At 39.3% G+C, this 18041-nt stretch overlaps 1 protein-coding gene across 2 annotated transcripts; it reads right to left on the bottom strand.

Annotated features, from left to right (window-relative positions):
* Positions 1-223: 223 nt before the first annotated feature.
* Positions 224-17786, bottom strand: rc3h1b (ring finger and CCCH-type domains 1b). 2 transcript variants are annotated; one of them, XM_006786538.2, is made up of 20 exons: positions 17619-17786; positions 15978-16392; positions 14249-14369; positions 12471-12710; positions 12161-12336; positions 11762-11962; positions 11431-11563; positions 10184-10302; positions 9718-9830; positions 9222-9461; positions 8852-9045; positions 8320-8729; positions 8054-8212; positions 7723-7878; positions 7402-7624; positions 5303-5396; positions 5041-5137; positions 4486-4695; positions 4186-4289; positions 224-4075 (listed from the first exon to the last, which is right to left on the bottom strand). In XM_006786538.2, exons 2-20 carry the CDS (start codon positions 16206-16208, stop codon positions 3919-3921), a joined length of 3378 nt encoding a protein of 1125 aa, XP_006786601.1. In that variant the 5' UTR covers positions 16209-16392; positions 17619-17786; the 3' UTR covers positions 224-3918. The 2 variants fall into 2 exon arrangements, with proteins under 2 accessions (XP_006786601.1, XP_035761866.1); XM_035905973.2 differs by having other exon boundaries at positions 5303-5393.
* Positions 17787-18041: the final 255 nt, after the last annotated feature.

The following is an 18041-nucleotide window of genomic DNA, read 5'->3' as shown; positions in this document are numbered from 1 at the left end:
AATGATATGGGAAAAAAAACAGAAGCAGACAACTTCCAAAGAACAAATCTCAAAGATCTTCAGAAAACACTGCTCAGGACCACAGTATACAGGTAGAACAGACGTGGCTACACGAGGAATCTGTGCTTAAGACCATACCCATGAGTCCACTCCCAGCATTCACATCTTGAAAAATACTGAACCATTTCACAAAATAAAACAATGACAAAATCATTGAGTTAGCAATATCATTTATTCTTTCTCCCTCAGCTTAGAATCACTGTTGTACATAAGTTACATTTTGTTTTCTCAATTTCACAGGTTCTTGTTTTCCTCTTCAAACTTCCAGTTTGACCTCCCTCTCATATCAAAAAAAGAAAAAAAAAAAAAAGCAGATTGTATTATACAAAAATGCAAACCAATTTTCACACAGTGAATTCTCTTACAAAGTCATAAAATGGCGTAATAATGGCTACATCCACATTGGAGGAAGATAATTCTAGACATTCCTTAATGGAGTATAATATACATATAAAAAAAATTTTTTCTTGCTGAAATCAAACCTGTACCTTAATTTAAGAGATATTTTACACGGGAGTAATTATATAAAAAAGCCATTTGCGAATTTCCCCAGAAAGTCCGGGAATAAAATGTGAGCCTCAAACAGCAGTAACAGAGTTCAGTGGTCAAGGGTGGTAGAGGAGGGGTTTAACTGGTTATGCAAATATGGGCAGCGGTTCCACTCAGAAACAAAAAAAACACACCGAATATTGAAATTAACGTCTTTGCTATTTGCTGTATAAAACACCCCATATATCACGGTATGCCAGCTTTTGCAAAGCTAAAGTCATTTCGGCTCATTCAGACCTGCAGTGACCCGTTTGGCAGGATCAGCACTGTGGGAAATTTCATCAACTTCTGTTAGAAACAAAATACTGAATTAACACCATTAACTCTTTAGCCAATTACCGACTAACTCAGTTCCCCGTTGTTGTTTTTTGTTAAATTAAGCTGATGGCCCTATTTCTTGCAAATAGTTGTAAAAAAACAAGAACAAAACAAAACGAAAAAAAAAACAAAAAAAAAAACAAAACTCCTCCCCGCCAAAAAAAACCCCAAATAAAAATTAGACACACACACACACAGACACACACAAAAACAAAGTGTGAATGTCACCAAGTGCTCATAAAGCTGCACACATCAGGTCAGGTGTTGACTAAGACTTGCATGTCAATAAATTCACTCAACTAATGCCAAGAAAAAAAAGAAAATCTACAAAAAGCCAAGTCAACATTCTTTAAAAAAAAAACAAAGAAAAAAGCTAATCAAATCTTGACAGATTTAGATTATTGTATCATTGCATTTTTTGGGTGGTGGGACCAAGGTCTGAGTCCATCATGCCAATTCAGTGTTAATTAGCTCCTTAAAAAAAAAAAGAAAGAAAAAAAAAGCGCTAGATGAAGACTTGAGGCTAACCTTTCATCAAAGACTTCTTGCTAATTCTCTTGGGGGCAATGGTGGGCTAAACCCCAAAACTTTCCTAACACCTCAACTCTATCACTCGGTACAGCACAATGAAGGGGGAGAACAACAATAAACAACTTATCCAGGGTACATTTATAATACAATCTAGCACACACACAAAACATTTCCATAAATTTTCCAAAGTTATGAATTTTGTCTTCTTCGGAAGCATAGTCTAATCTTTGTTTGAACACAAAAGATTTAAGTGAACACACATCAATTCACACAGAAGTCCTTCGTCTGGGAAAGGATAAAGTCTGTGTTGGCAACCAGTGGACCGAAAACAAATTTAAAAAAAACCCAAAAAACAAAAACATTTTGCTGATTCTAAGTAGAGATCATTTAATATAAATGCTGAGCGAGTAGGATAAGAGGTGGCACGTTAATAGTGCTTTAGTATATTAATGTATGGATACATACTCATATGTATAAGTGAGCTGTGTACCTAAACAATAAATGTAGCAAGGAGCAGCCAGAGGCTTTAAGTGTGGTTGGAAAACTTAAAAAAAGGAAAGAAAATCCAAAACTTTTGCTGTCGTGGTGCTGACAAACTGGAAAAGATACCCATTGAACAGCCAAGATGAGGATGTTGCACAACTCAAAAACATTTGTGCCTTAAAATAATTGACTCATCCGGTGTCACCAATGTGCCAGTTTCTCGGTATTCCTCATGTGAAAGCAAAGGTTTGATGTTAAACTAAAACAACTCGACCCACAGAGTCTCCTCCATGCTTTAACCGTTCAAGAACAAGAACTCACCCGTTGTCAGCAGAGCAGTAAAACTTTTGCCAATCATGCTAACTGTTTACAAAAAGGCAACGAGCTCTCTATTGAGCATCAGCAGTAAACAATTTATATGATGGAGAAAGAGCAATAATGGTTCTAATGATGGTGATGATGACAGCAGGTTGTGAACAAAAATAAATGTGACCAAGTGAGCTGTATATCGCACCAGTCAGCAAAGACACTCAAATACACTCAATGCGAGGTGAATGAATTTATTAATCTGATCGAAGCACAGCTGTTCCTGAAGGTTTCCAGCCACTCCTCAGTAAATAACACTGCTTTCTTCAGCTGTAAACATGATTTCAAATGTACTAATGCAGCCAAGAACGCTACAACAGCAACCTTTCTGGACTTACTGCCAATTATAGCCATTTCATGACGGAGAGGAGAGTGTGTCTTAAACTAAGCTGGATAAAACCTTCACAAGGTAAGCATCATCGCCCAAAATCGTAACAATGTAAAGCAAGAAAAAAGTAAGACAAAAATTTAACAAAACATACACAAGGGAAGGCAACTTCATAGAAGTTAGGAGAACAAATGACAAGATAATCCCAATGGGGAGGCCTTTTGTGTGGCCAGATGAGAATCTCTGAGGAGGGAAATCCCTTATTTGCCTTGATGTTTTAAGGTCAACTTCACAGTCATTCAAGTGACTCCTGATACAAAAAGGTGCACCATCTCCGTCTGGTAACCTGCATGCACAAGCTCACAACAATTTTGACTGAACTGAATGCAGCAGACAGTCAGGAGCACTGGTGAAAGGCAACCAAATCACATCAGGGTCACATAAAAAACAAAAAATAAAAATAAATCAAGAGAAGCACTTAGTAGGTTCCCTTATAGAAAACACGGAAAGCTCATTATCAAAGACTTAATGCAATCTTTAAAACAGAATGCTCCAATTAAATATATTATAAACTGCTTTCAAATATGAAACAGACACGTGTTCATAAAATGCAATAATAAAAATCATACTTCTCATGGCAGGTGTGGAAGTGCATGTGGTGTAACACTGCATTTTTAAAAACACCCTGCATGCCCATTTTGGCTGAATCCAGGTGGAATATTGAAGTGCTTTTCCCTTCTCAGACATCCAGATCTGGGCAACCTCTTTTTTTGTTTTTTTCTTACGATTTTGGGGGGTGAGTACCAAGAGTGACATTTCTGCCATCGTCAATCATAAACCAGATCGTACAGAATTTATTCAGAGTGTATGCGATTTTACAAGGTGCTCCTATTTACCTAACCGTTCAACTAACCCAACATTCTTCTCCAGGAGGATCAAATACTCTGCTATAATTTTACCGTTGAGGTTGAATATGCATATACTTTTTAAATAAAGTTGTAATGACACTGTCAACATCACCACCATTTTCTCTTCCTGAATCTACTGTGAGCCTTGTTAATCTAAACCCAGTACAAAACAAAAAAAAAAAACAAAAAAAAACAACACACACAAGAAATGTTATCATATGCCCTGGTTTCCAGGCAAGGAAAGTCATTAAAAAAAAGCTCATTCACAGAACAAAAAGAAAGAAAATTCATCACGGCAGATACTGCTCATCTTCTAAATAGAATGGGTGTATGTGTGCCTGTGCATGCTTTTGAATGTGTGTAAATGTGTACTTCCTAAGAGCAGGAATGGACAACACCATTCTTCTGCATCTCTGAACCAGTGACACCTGGATCTGAACATAAGCTCAATGCAGATGCTTTATTCGTCAGTGACAGCATGGACCCGCCCACTGCACTTTCTGGCAGACTGCTGGAGCCATTTGACACCTCACTGTATGAAGAAAAGAGAAAACAGACAAAGCAGAACAAGACATGAATGGAAATAATATAAAATATTCATATTCAGGGGGACGCAGTATATTTAAGCATGTTCAAACTCACGCAAGTGCCAAGGAGATTTCTTCCAGTGGAGTCTTATGCTCTGGCTGTCCATTCTCAGCAGGTTTCATCTTGTACTGCTGAACATCATGGACCACCTGGTTTTCCTGGTTTGGAAATGGATATAACCCCTAATAAAATATTTCATCACACACAGCTCATAAAGATTTAGATGTCAATTTGCCAAAAACCCACCCATCAAGACGTTTTAACCACATCCACACTAATCCCAAATTCTCTCAAAATCCATGGTTAAACTGTTACATCCCTTGTTAGTGTTCAACAACTCGCCACCACTCCTACCATAGCCATCTCACGGGTCCTTTTGCCAATCTCTTTCTCAACCTGGTGAAGCTCCAGGCTAAGCTGTTCACTGGAGACAGCTGTTGCACTTGCTCCCCCTGATGGCCACTTGGGTTGTTGCTGTTGTGAGGCTACTGCTGCCTGGCCCTGGCCAGGGTGAGTAGCCAATGCACTGGCCTCCCTCTGCAGGAGTAAAGAATTACTGGCAGCCTGTAGCAGAAAGACAGGAAGTAAGGAGTAGGAGGGTGAATGTGCAATCTGGAAGTCTTTAGCAATAGTCAGGAAAACAATGGTTTAAAATGGGACATTCATTTTATTCATTACACATATTTCAGTGTTGAATATATGTTGATAGTAACTAGACACCAGGTAAACAGCTTGTATTTCTCGCCACATCAATTTTTAATCTAAAAAGAAGAGTCGAGCCATAAATAGGTAATGTAAGAAATCAATAATATTGAGCACCTCACACCTCTTGTGGCGTAAAAATTGATCAAAACGATAGGGGTCTTTATAGACATTTATAGATCCTCCTTAGTAACAGATTGTACAAACCTCCATGCTGTGCATCTGTGTCTGTTGGCTGATCTGCTGGTTCACCTGCTGTAGCTCAATCTTTAACTGCTCTCTGTCTGAGGCTGCCATGGGTAGACTACAACAGCAAAAAATAACTGCTTCACAATCTTTAACAAAAGGCATTTCTGATATTTGGCAAATACACAATTCACATGATCATCTACTGACTATATTAAAAAAACAAAAAGAAAAAAAAACAACCACAAGAATAACAAACAGATTAAACAAATATAGGACTTACCGCTCACTAAAATGTCCCTGAGAGGAGGAGGCATTCTGGTGGGTGGGGTATGAAGTTCCACCCCATCCTCCATGGCTTCCATATGTGTATTCTGCTGAAGGGAAGATGGTAAATTGTATAACAGAACTATGTTCTTAACAAATTGCAATTATGAAACACTACAATTATGTGAAATGACTATGCTCTATGAGTATTCCCGTGTATTGAATACTACACTTGTTTACTTTGCAGCTCCAACAATGTGAATTTCCCATCTCTGGGACTAATAAAAGCTGTCTTATCTTATAATCCTGTGTGTGGGGGGACAAAAATAAATGAATAAAAACATAACATCTTTCCTTAAACCTTCTTCAAAAACTACTTTGTGTATCACAATTGACAAACTCAGATTAGAAGTATGCTTGTACAGGTGAGGCTTCCTATAAATATAGCCGGAGCTGATCTGACAAGGCTGCTCTTCTTAAAAACAATTGCTTGATGTGCATTGTGACGTGAGCATGACAGCCTTCAAAGCACTTTATAAGAAATACTACAGAAGCTTAGAAGGGCTACAGAAGTGTTTCTAAATAAAATGGTGTTCAGTTTGCAACAGGCACGTTTTCTACAAACGGAAGAAGAATTCAGGACTGTTTCTACTCTGCATATGAGTGGGTGTCCTGCAAAAAAAAAAAAAAAAAAAATCCTCACACCAAGAGCACAATGAGCAATATTGAAAGTAGTGAAAAAGTACCCAAAATGCTGCAAAATGACTTGCAGAAATATCTACAACTTGATTAAAAAAAAAAAAAAAAAAAACAGAAAAAAAGAAAAGAAAAAAAAAGTGATTAAATATAGAAATGGAAAGATCCTACTGCCTTAAAAAAAGCAAAAAAAACAAAAAACAGGATGTGCCATTTCTGATAAAACGTTTTGTGAATAGATACTAAGCTACACCACCCTCGAAAATTAGTGTATTTCCATATGATGCATGGTGGAGGGAGTAGGGCTGGGCTATATCATACCGTTCATGGTAATACCGGTGTAATGTTGGGCAACGATAGGAAAATGAAATATCGCAATAGAATATGGGTAAAACGCGCATGCGCAGTGCCTTTGTTTACATACACACATGGCGGCGATGCAGAATGAGAAGAGCGAAAGTGGATTGTTAAATGAAACGGATGAACCAGAATTGGTTTGTAAAAATGCTGCAACTTCAGTGGTGTGGAACTGGTTTGGCTTTCATCTGTCAGATACGCAACAAAGCACTAGTTTTAGTTTTTAATTTTGGTTGTGTTTACGGACCTCGAAACGATTTTATGTGGTACACGGCGCTCGAAAATCTGTCAAATGTTTCAGTACGACTTTGCTAAGCTACGAAGCCGCACCGCTTGATGGACTGTCTGAGCATTACGGCTACCGTAGGCTGGAGCCTCGCGGAGTGATATGTACAGTGCTTCAACATAATATTACGGTATTGTGTGTGTATAACCTCTTTTTAAGTTTTGTGGCTATTATACATGGTTATGCTGAGGATATGTCGGCCAATTTCCACTGGAAATGCACTAATAAAGTTGAGTTGTAAAGTATTTTGTCTAGTGTCAATTATATCGTCAGTTATATCGTTATCGCAAATTTTCAAATGTATATTGTGATAAATATTTTTGGTCAAATCGCCCTGCTCTAGGAGGGAGTATTGATAGTTCGATGTTTCTTTGCTATCTAAGCGCCTGGTGACCAAAAGCACACAAGTAATTCAACAAAGACAATTTGCGCTATGGAATGGCCAAGTCAGCATCCTGACCTTAACCTACTTGAGTTGCTACATGCATGACAAACACACAGTGTTCATTGTATTTCTGATGAATGTTGCAGAAATATTGATTAACTGAAACAGTAATGAGGGAATAGTCCCAAATCACAGAAGCAGCTACAGGAAATGCTGTAGCTGCTAAAAGCTGTTGCACAAGGAGGTTCAATGAGTCACTGAATTAAAGAGTTAAGTTCTTTTTCTTCTTCTTGTGAGTGTATTGCTCTAGACAAAGCAATAGAAACAATATGCTCCATTTAATTACCAGTGTCAGTAAAGCAATAAGACTGCGGTCCATGTGGGCTCTTACCTGGCATGGCCATGTGTTTAGAATTTGGGTTCTGGGGAGTGGAGGCCATGGCCTGTACAGGTCCAGTGGTCTGATAGCCTGTCTTTGAGGTGCGAGAGATGGCCCCAAAGCGCGACACAGTGGGCAGGGTACCAAATGGAATAATGGGGTCATCATCCTTTACTTCTGTGCCCTTCCGAGGGGCCTCCAACGACGGTTCTCTCAGGCCTTTAGCATCCACATTCTGACAAAAGGAGAGAAAAGGATAAAGAGAGGAAAGGTTATTATTATATGAAAAACCCAAGAAATCAGCACAACGTTCGTTTGTCACTTGAGGCTTACCATCATCTCCACAGGAGGAGGAACCATAACATCTTTGGGTTTGGGATCTTTTGTGCCAATGTATGAGCCAATAGTTTCACAAGACCAGGGAGAGTATTGCCCCGTATAGTTGGCTAGTCTGCATTTTGGAATTGCTTTGGAGTTGTCCTCGTCATACTGCAGACACAACACATGCAGTTATTAAAACTTACCCATATTCACAGTTAACTCAAGCTTTACTTCACCAACTACATTCAGGATTATTTTAGGCTTTTAAGCCTGAAATAAGAGGCTAAATATTACAATGGCTGACATAAACAGCAGATGTATATTAAATTTCCTGGGTACTAACATCAGGAGGGTAGTCGTTGGGGAAGGGATGTGTAAGAGTGGGTGAAGCAGCAAAAGGTGGAGGCGAAATGACCTTCCTTTCCTCCAGCTGGGATAACAGCTCCTGCCGGCGTCGATGCAGATAGTCCAGGCTGGCTTGAGGACCACTACATGATGGCCCCTATGAGATGCACACACAAATAATGACTGCTGAACTGCTGACAGTTCCTCCCCCCCATATCCACACCAAGAGAAATGAGCACAAAGCATATCTAAAACCATACTCACCCTCACATAGGGCCTCATATTCATAGGTTGAGCACCTGGTGGATAGTAGCCATCTGCTGCATATCTATCCCGGCTACTGGGCTCTGGGTGGTAAACAGAGTTGGAATGCCCTGTTGATGGTGGGGGCACATCTAGAGGTGCTGGACTCATTCTGACCAAGCCTTCCCTTTGAGATGGGTAAGGCTGAGGGGGAGGTGGCGGACCACTGTAGGACATATGGCGACCTCTGTCATAGTGTGAAGGATGAGGGTAGGAGAATTGTTGACCAGAGTGAGGGGCCGGGTAGGTTCGTTCTGGAGGGCCATAACCAGGGTAAGGATCCGGGTAAGGGGGTCCTGACTCACTATGCAGAGGAGGGTTACGGATGTAATCTCTTGGAACATACTGTGGTGGCTGCTGGTAGGGGTAACCTGGAAAACAAAATGTCACAGTATTTAAAAAAAAATCTTCCAATTTACTTCTAAGTATAAATTAAAATAATAATAATAAAAATAATGCTACAATTTCAGTCATACGCATACATTATGCCTACCTGCAGAATATGGTTGGGGCTCATACTGAGAGGCAGAAGGTGGTGGACGAGTGTCACCGTACATCTCAGCGAGCTGTTGCTGGGGGTACACTGGTGATCCTCTGGGAACCACTGACAGGTTATCTGCTGAAATCCTGGGGTGGGCTAGGGCATGAGGTGGCAGAGTCATGCCATGTTTGGGCACAGTGTCCAGGCTACAAGAATAAACCCACATTGTTAAATATTTTTCCAACATCTGATGTATCTTGTGTTGCCCTGTTTAACAGAGCAAATAATTTCACTGAATAACCTCATTCTGTGACCTAGGGATAAGAAAACCCGTGGCTTTGATGAAGATGCTAACTCTCTGGCTTCTGCATACTATACTCACACATCAGGAGGTGATCCTGGGGCACTGGGACTCCCTCCGTCCATCTTAACAGATTTACGCGGCAGTTCATATGAGACTGGGTCGGTGCCACGAGCAATAAGCGTGGGCAAAGAGGATCCACCAGTCCCATTGGCCAAGGGTGAAGGCTTTCGGGTCACTGCTACATCGAGAGGATCATCTGACAAGAGTCCTCCTGAGCCAGGGAGGCGAGCTGCCAGACGCTTGTTCATCTTACGATACCTTAAAATAGGTAGGTATTATAAAATATGATAAAAATTATGATATCGTATTCTTTTTAGATATTAAAAAAACAACAACATACACATATTTATGAAAAATTGAGAGTGTATAAAAAACACTGTGGTAATAGTGACTGAATTGAGGAACAGAAACTAGCTTAACACCCCCCCCCCCCACCAACACACACACACACAAAAACTCTCTCTCTCACACACACACCCACACATTACATTGACAAGTTGTTGTTAAGACTCACTTCTCTAGTTCTTCCTGAGAGTGTGCAAAGGTGCAGCTGGCTCCACGAGGACAGCCTCCCTTTTGCTTCATGTCACGACACATGTAAGTCTTGTATTTGCTGTGCTGAGGAGGCTTAAAAAAAAAAAGATGATTTTTTTGCATATGATCAAAAAGTAAAAACTCCATTTAAGAAAATTGCATCGAATAACAGATGCAAACAAATGTTATATCCAACAAGATGAAACGTTACAAAAATCATTTTTATTTATTCATATAGTTCTTTATTTAAAAAAAACTCTGTATTTACAATCCTGAAAAATTTGGGTTTGCTACAAATTACAGTAAATTCAAAAATCAAGTGTCATAACAATGTCTTGGACCACCATGACTAAATCTCCTACAAGCCTTTGAAACATTATTAGACCGTTTAAAAGCCTGTCTTTGTTTTTTCCAAGCATTATTTGCAGTTTAATAGAAACACTAACCTGTTGAGGATCGGCTCCTTTCTTGCTATGGTTCTGGATAAAGTCCACCAGGCCATGTACCACTGTTTTCACTGCTACCAACCCCTTCTCAAGTTGCTCCCATGTAGGAGGAGGAGCATCTAGACAAACAATAAATAAAAGAGGAAAAAAGGATTAATACATTTTAAATTGGCTGTTCTCTATCACCTGAGACAGATGTGTGCTTTGAGCCACATAGTAGAAGTCACACTACACAGGACAAATCCAACATACTGATGGGAGTATTTGGTTGTTAGCATAGTTTTAGGAATTTGGTTACTGGGGTGTAGACTTTCAGCTTGAATTCAAGGTCAATTCAGGACAATTTATTACAACATTTGATTTGTTTTTAACAGAGTTGCTCCGTTTTTACAGGCTCAACAGTAACTGGACAATTGCTTAATAACCAGCTTTATGACCAAGCTTTGCGATAGCCTGCAGTAGCTGATTCCAAGGGCTGAATATGCATTTGGTGACTGTTCAGTGGAGCTTTCCACAATAGAATAAAGTCTTATTATATACAAAAAGAGGCAACTTTCTGGCCGAAAAGATAATACAGACCTATGAGAAAGACATAACCAGTGACAAACTTTACTATTGTGTTATTTGCTTTAAAAAAAGGAATGCATGGTGACCTCAGCGATACCAAAAGCCAAGTAGTTCAAAAAGGAATAAAATGCGCAATTGATTTCTTGGTGCAGAAAGCACATTCTCAATATAAAAGGAGGTATATCACTGTCAAAGTTTACTGTCAGGTTTTACCTAAATATGCAAAGAATTAATGACATTCAAGAAATGACAGAACAGTTCAGTGGCAAGATTCCCAGACATGAATGATGAAATCAATTCTACTAGAATTATGGGAAGAGAACAATATGGATAAGTAAAGGGAAGGGCAAATAACTTTGATCCATGTAGAAACATATCAGCCAAGACACACTGTGGCATATGTTTTCAGTATTTTGCACTATGCTTATTTGTTGTCTGTTGAGAGTGTGCATGTGAGGATGGGTGACTTATGACTCCAGAATTAAGCTACTTATGGGTAATAAATAAATCACTCAATCAAGTAACCTGAACTTTAACTTGATTCCTGTAAAAACAAAACTTGGCCAATAACAAAGATTTCTGAGAGAGGGTTGGGAAAACACAAGAGCCATAGTTTGGATTTGCATCTGACACTGCATGTACCAACTTGTCCTCGCATCAATAGCGGGTGCGTTTCTCACCAGGACTGGGATCAATGTTGGCCAAAAGTTCCAGATGGGGCCGAAGCCTGTTGAGGTTGGCTGGGTCTCCAGTCCTTTGCAGCGCAATTGTCAGCTCCTGGACACTCTGAGCAAAAGATGCTGGGGTCTGCAGCTATACACATAACAAAAAAATAAATAAAAATAAATAAATAAAAATAAAAAGTTAATGCTTTGGTACTTCAGCTTTCATATGTAAGAACATGTTATGACCAACAGAGCTAAGACTTTTTTTTTTTTTTTAAATGATTCTTTGAAATGTGTACAGTATGTGAAAACGACAAACTGAAATAGATTTACTTCCAGTACACACCTTATCTATAATAGACTGCATGTGTGACTTGTGAGACTGATCCCCATACAAAAGAGAAGACCACTGGTCAGGAGCAATCCGCAATCCACCCTCCATAGCAATCTGAACAATCTGAGAGTCGTGCTCCCGTCGCAGAGCCTCGTAAGTACGAAACTCCTCTTTCAGCTGCATTAGGGATGAATCTTCATCACGTTTAGTAACCTAGTAGAAAGCCACAGAATGATCTAGTTACCTTTATTTTCTGAAAGAAATTCTTACATACATACAACAGAAAATTCTGCACAGAAAGGGTTGCACCTATATTTAGCAAAACAATAGTGAAACAAATATTAAACAATATTTATAACAAATATCAAAATAATAAAATAAATTTCTTCTGGTTTTCAGCCAGATTAATACCTTGAAACAGGAGGCCCTGTAGAGAAGCTGCACAACGTGGCCTATGCTAGTTTTGGAAGCCTGAGGGAACCGTGGCTCAAGCCTCTGGACTACAAATAGAACCAGCACCTTTCTTGACAAAGCAGAGCCATCCTCAAGAGCAAGGAGGACCAACTTTAGGGCTTCTTCCTGCATGGCTGAGAAAGGAAAAACAAACACAGAATTGATGAGTAACACTCAGTAGTCATCACATTCCAAATTAGTCTTTACTGAGAATAAATGGACTGTTTTCATGGAAATTTCACTTTGTGGGTAAAGGAAAACTATCTACCTGGGCCGAGAAACTGACATCCTCGTGCACGGACAGCAGCCCACAAGTTGGACGAGAGCTGCTGTGGATTCTGGTGCTGCAAGATGAGCTCAGTGACAGTTCGCTCGCCCAGAGAGCGAGCCGCTCTCATGGCTCTAACACGGCCTTCTTCTTCCACCAGCTGGCAGTGGACCAGAGTAACCAGTTTCCTCTGCATGGGTCGACTCAGCATGCTTTGAGCGGTGCTGCTCAGCCCTACACCTGGCAAGGAGAGGAAAAAAATGCAATAAAAGATGTACTGCTAAGATACTTTAGTTCAGTACCAGTATCAATGTTTAAATTATCAGATGCCAGCAGCCATTGTTGAAAAGGCAATGCTCTTTGATGTCACCAGAAAACAAGGTTTGGCTATCCTAACAGTCTGGACAAAGTATATTAATGTAACTATAAAGAAAAACTACATTAAAAACTCAGAAATTAGTTCATTCTTGTTTCATCCATCAAACATGCACCACTCTGCAGCAAAGATCAGAGTGACACACATTGACAAACTGGATGCATTTACATGTAACTTAAGTCAAATACTGTTAGTGGGAATGAAGAAATTTTTTTCTTCCTTTCTTCAAGAATTTTGATCCAATATACATCCAAACAAGACGCTAAATGAACATTTCTGCTCCATCCCAAGAAATCAGGATGTCCCATCTGTTACCGTTGTACTGAGGCTCCTTAAATACATTTATGACTCAACAATCTTGAGGGCAGCATCATGCACAATATTCTGCACTGAAACAACTTGCAGATACAACTCATTATATTGATATTGAATATTTCAATAAGCAGTGCAAATAATGTAATTTGTTTTCAGACTTAATAGCTTATCATCTGTTTTGCTACTTAAACCTTGCACCTTAAATGCAATTCAGATATTTTCATATGCTTGTGCAATTGAACAAAGTGACTAAAGAGACTAACATTTGGTCTGTAAAATTTAATTTGGATGTCATTAGTGACCACCATCCATCTCTGTGTTATGACAGCACAGCCTTGACAAAAAGTCAGATTTGTAAAAACTGAATTTCAGTTTGTAATCATCTGTGATATTAAAAATATACATATATATTAAAAAAAATAGTGATCTAGTACCGTAAAAGACAGGTAAGGTTTTGAAGGCATTTCAAAAGTAGGGACAAAACATTAGTATAGGTAATCTTGGTCCTGAGGTAATATTGTCTGCTCGTTCTTGGCATTGTGACTTTAAAATTGCAATGTATTACATTACATATAAATACAGAATACTATACAATATTAAAAGGTATTACACTTTTGAATGAAAAATCAAGAGGTATACAAATGACACTTGCACTAAATCAGTTATGATACACAGTAGGGCTGTATTTAGCTGTTTTTATATATAGGGTGACTTCGACAATCTAGTTATGTCTTATTAAGAGCATTCTCACTCAAAGACACCTCCAGCTTTATGAGCTATGATATATGCTGGTGCTGTTCAAACTGTCAGTGCCTACCTAGTTTTTGTTTGCCAGACAGTTTTTGGTATCCAGCATGAGATTAACACAAAGAAAGCAAACACTCTTATGCTATTTTTTGAAAGGGAAGCCTACACCCATTAACAGTTACCTCCCAATCTATCCACCCTCTGAGAACAAGAAAATTGTTAAGTGGTCTTTCATACCGAAAATCAACCTCCATATTTGAAAGGCGCAAGTCTGTCCACTGTCCACAAATACAAGAAAGAACAAACCACAGAGCTAAATAGTTCCAGCAAGGTCCAGTACCTCGGGTGTTGCTGAGGGGTTTAAGGTAGAGGGCCAGCTCCTCCACACACTGCCTGGCCTCCTCATAATGTTGTGAGTCCTCTGGACTTGTTATCAAAGCAACTGGCTGAGCCTTAGGAACCTGAAGCAGTATGCAAGGGAGGAATTTAGAAAATCAGTAGCAACAGATGAATAGGTTTCAGTACAATTTTGTCCCAACAAAGCTGTAGCAGAGTTAGTGGAACCGCCATCACCATCATTTTCATTTCACTGTGTAATGTAGCAGCTAAAAAGCTCAACAGAGCTGAATGCACAAATTAATTGTAAATACCTCTTTATGTGTTTTGGAAGACAAAGTGAACTATGTATTCTTACTGATAATGTGAAGTTGCATAATGAAATGCATTAAACTAGCCTAGTATCAACAGCAAACATTACTTACTGAAACAAATCATAACTTTGGAAAAATAAATGACATTTCCAGTGAGCTGTCAAGCATATTTAAAAAATAAATAAATAAATAAATAAAATATGATGTGTATGTTGGTGGCTTAAGTAGTCCTTTTTTGCAACATTTTTGTGTATGGTTATTCTTACGGTAAGAAACAATTTGGACTGAGGGCCAATTTAACACGTTACAACTCATTTTGTACAACAATTAAAATAGTCCCTACTTAAAATATATTACATTTAATTTCAAATTATGTGGATTCTCACTAATCACTGGTATTAGAATGTTTTTTTAAGTAATCAGCTGAAGATTGCCAAAGACCCCCAGACCAGGCATTTTCATTTGTCCACAGAGTTTCACTTAACTATATACTAACAGCATGTATTGAAATATTAATATGCTGAGATGCTCTCGTTAATGTTAGCAAAATCTGTTGCTGCAATCTTCCACAAGCAAAGCTCACAAAGGCTAACATCAGCACATTAAGGCCAATTCTGAGAAAGGTCATAACAAAGCTGAGTGCTACTTAATAATGTTTGCCACCATTATTATCACTCAGTCTGCCCAAATACATGTGTGTGTGTGGAGCACACCACGTGTGGTAGGGATAGTTATATTTTTCCACCAGAGAAGCAAATTTTACATTTTTATATATATATATACACACACACACATACATACACACACACACACACACACACAGGGAACATTTAAGGAAGCCCTACCTATTGGCACAAATGTGCAATACAACCAAGATGTGTTTAAGAGACAAGCCATACCAGTCATGATGACTAGAGAAGACACATCTCAGCATTACAAGTGATGCAGTGACGTTATCCATTATTGCAGTCTTAACTTAGAAACCTGGCCAACAAAGCCAGACACCATTAGCTGTGCCTCACCCTGTTGGTATAACACTCCCTCTGAGAAATACGGCTTTAGTGAATGCGCTAGCACTCAGTAAAGCAGCATAATTCAAGTCATTGCTCAATGACTGTAGGGTGACTCAGAAAGAAATCCCAAAAGTATGTACACCATGTAGTAACCCATGTGTGACACAAATACAATCCAAAGTAATTACAGAAAACGTCATCCTTTAAAACCAGGATTGGTGTCTTAAAATGTTTCACTACTGAAAAAACAAACAAACAAACAAAAACAAAACAAAAACACACCCATGAGCTAGTATTCTTAACCACAAGATAGCATCAACAAAATCTCAGCACAGACAGTATAAAGTCAGATCTCTGTACATTTGTTTAGCAATTTATGACAAACACACAAAAACAAACTTCTTACCTGGCCTCCCACCAGCTGCAACAAAGCTGTGTTGACAGGTAACTGCTCGATGTCTGTGCTGATGGCTGTCTGGTCAAAGGGACAGGCCTTTCGGTGCAACTTGTTCAGGCACATCTTGCAGACTGTATGTCCACAGCCTAAGCTGATGGGCCTGCGAACAGTTTCCTCAAATGTCTGTGTGCAGATCGGGCACAGCAGGAACTCTGTCCATTGTGGTGCTTGCACTGGCATGGTTATATGTTGATGGGATGGGTGTGTATAAATGTATGTGAGCTTAAACACAGAGGAAAATATATAATAATTTTATATATATAATGAAAGATTCCACTGGAATCAATTTTTTTTTCTTCCGAACTCAATCGTTCTTAAATGTCCTCACACATTGTGGATTGTGGATCACATCTCGTGATGAATACTGTAAAGCAGAAAGAGAAACGGAATTATAGTTGTTCCCGCATTCACAAACTCTCGTTGTTGTTGTTGTTTTTTTTTTATAAAACGTGTCATAATGTTATTAGTTTTTCATCAAAACATTGTAGAAGTACACTATAAAACATGGCTACACTGTGCATGAGTGCATTTGCAGCTGAGAAATGCATTCTAGGCAGTGTGGTTATAAAGCAGGTTTCCCGTGGAACAACTAACCGCACTGAAAATATGCCTCTTCCTGTCAATTACGTTGTTCAAGCCCAACAAAACAATGTAACGGCAAATCAGAGGTGACACAACACATATTTGTAAAGTTCGAATCAAACAAATGGTTGAGATGGACCAAAACAACTGCGGCGTGGCCTAGTTAAAAAAAAAAAAGAGCTGGTTATCGCTATGACTATGGACAAAGGGTATAGGATAGGCTAACCGCACAAGTCCCTCTAACTTGATATAAAGCTAGCGTCTGGGGATAGCGCTCGATAATATTGTACCAACAATGCACTGTTGCCCAGTTTGTTATCCTTGCTGTGACCACCTCGATGTTTCGTTATGCACCCACTAATCTTACGAGTGATACGAGACGCTTTTATAGCTAGCTAACTCTAGGTAACGTTAGCTTAGTTTTAGCATCGGAAGCTATGGGTGGCTAGTTTCCTAGCTTAGCTATGGGCAAACGTCGTTTGATCAGCAAACAGTTACTTAACGACCTGAAACCTATCGGTAACCGACTGTCACACAGTTATTGCTCTGAATATAGTCACAGTTGTTCATACGTTACAGTTTTAAAGATATTAATTATCCTTCGAGGAGGCGCTGTTCAAGGAAACGAGATCTAAGAGACACAACAAGTCAGATTATGTAACGCTAGCGCCCATAACTTCAAAGCAACAAAACTGTCCCAAAATGTCTTTATATTCACCAGACATCGTAACAACAACTCAATACCATAAAATTCTTAAGAACTGACCAGGTTTGTGCTTTACTCTTGTTTTGAGGGGCACATAACTCAACGGCTCTTGTCGTCGGAATGAGCACAGAGGGCTAACATGCTAATGAACAAATGTTACTCTCTCCACTCTCTTAGCGCTTAGCTCCTTAGCTAGCTCGCTAACAATCTCTATGCGTCACTAATGTGCCTAAAATTAACATGCAACTACTACTTTGGGTTTTTCACCGAGCAGATAAATTGTTATTGTCGATGCTACTCACTTATTCCAAAAGACTTGGAAGTTTTTCATCTTTTTTAAGGAAATTGCTGCGATATTTTCTTGCCATGTCGACTGTGCAGCTTAGCTGCTGCCAAGGTAAGGGAGAGGGTGTCAACTCGACAACAGACTGGCTAGCCGGTTACAGCTAGCTGGAAAAGATGTGTGCGTGCACGCGCGTTTTTTTTTTTTCTTTTTTGCGTGTGCGCGTTTGGATTGTGGGCAAATGGCGCCCTCTGTTGAAATTGAGCCGCACACACAAAATACCGAAACTGGGCAGGTGCTGAGAAGATCACATCTGGGAACATTTTCACAGTTAAACTGCTCAGTTTGCACGGGTGCATATATATTAAATATGTTTGTGTATCTGTATTAGAGAAACAAAGAGAAGGGGAGAGCTCGGACAGATTAAGATGGGCGGAGGGAG

This window comes from Neolamprologus brichardi, chromosome 18 (assembly GCF_056152115.1).
Source record: "Neolamprologus brichardi isolate AB-2024 chromosome 18, ASM5615211v1, whole genome shotgun sequence".
Lineage (NCBI taxonomy): Eukaryota > Metazoa > Chordata > Actinopteri > Cichliformes > Cichlidae > Neolamprologus > Neolamprologus brichardi.
This window is presented reverse-complemented; position numbering and strand designations above follow the sequence as displayed.

Excerpts from the sequence above, each read along its gene's own strand:
- rc3h1b (XM_006786538.2), bottom strand. The coding sequence starts at position 16,208 with ATGCCAGTGCAAGCACCACAATGGACAGAGTTCCTGCTGTGCCCGATC. Across the intron at positions 11,963-12,160 it reads ACAGGGCCTCCTGTTTCAAG|GTTACTAAACGTGATGAAGA; the intron begins GTATTAATCTGG and ends GCTTTCTACTAG. Across the intron at positions 11,564-11,761 it reads TGCAGTCTATTATAGATAAG|CTGCAGACCCCAGCATCTTT; the intron begins GTGTGTACTGGA and ends TTATGTGTATAG.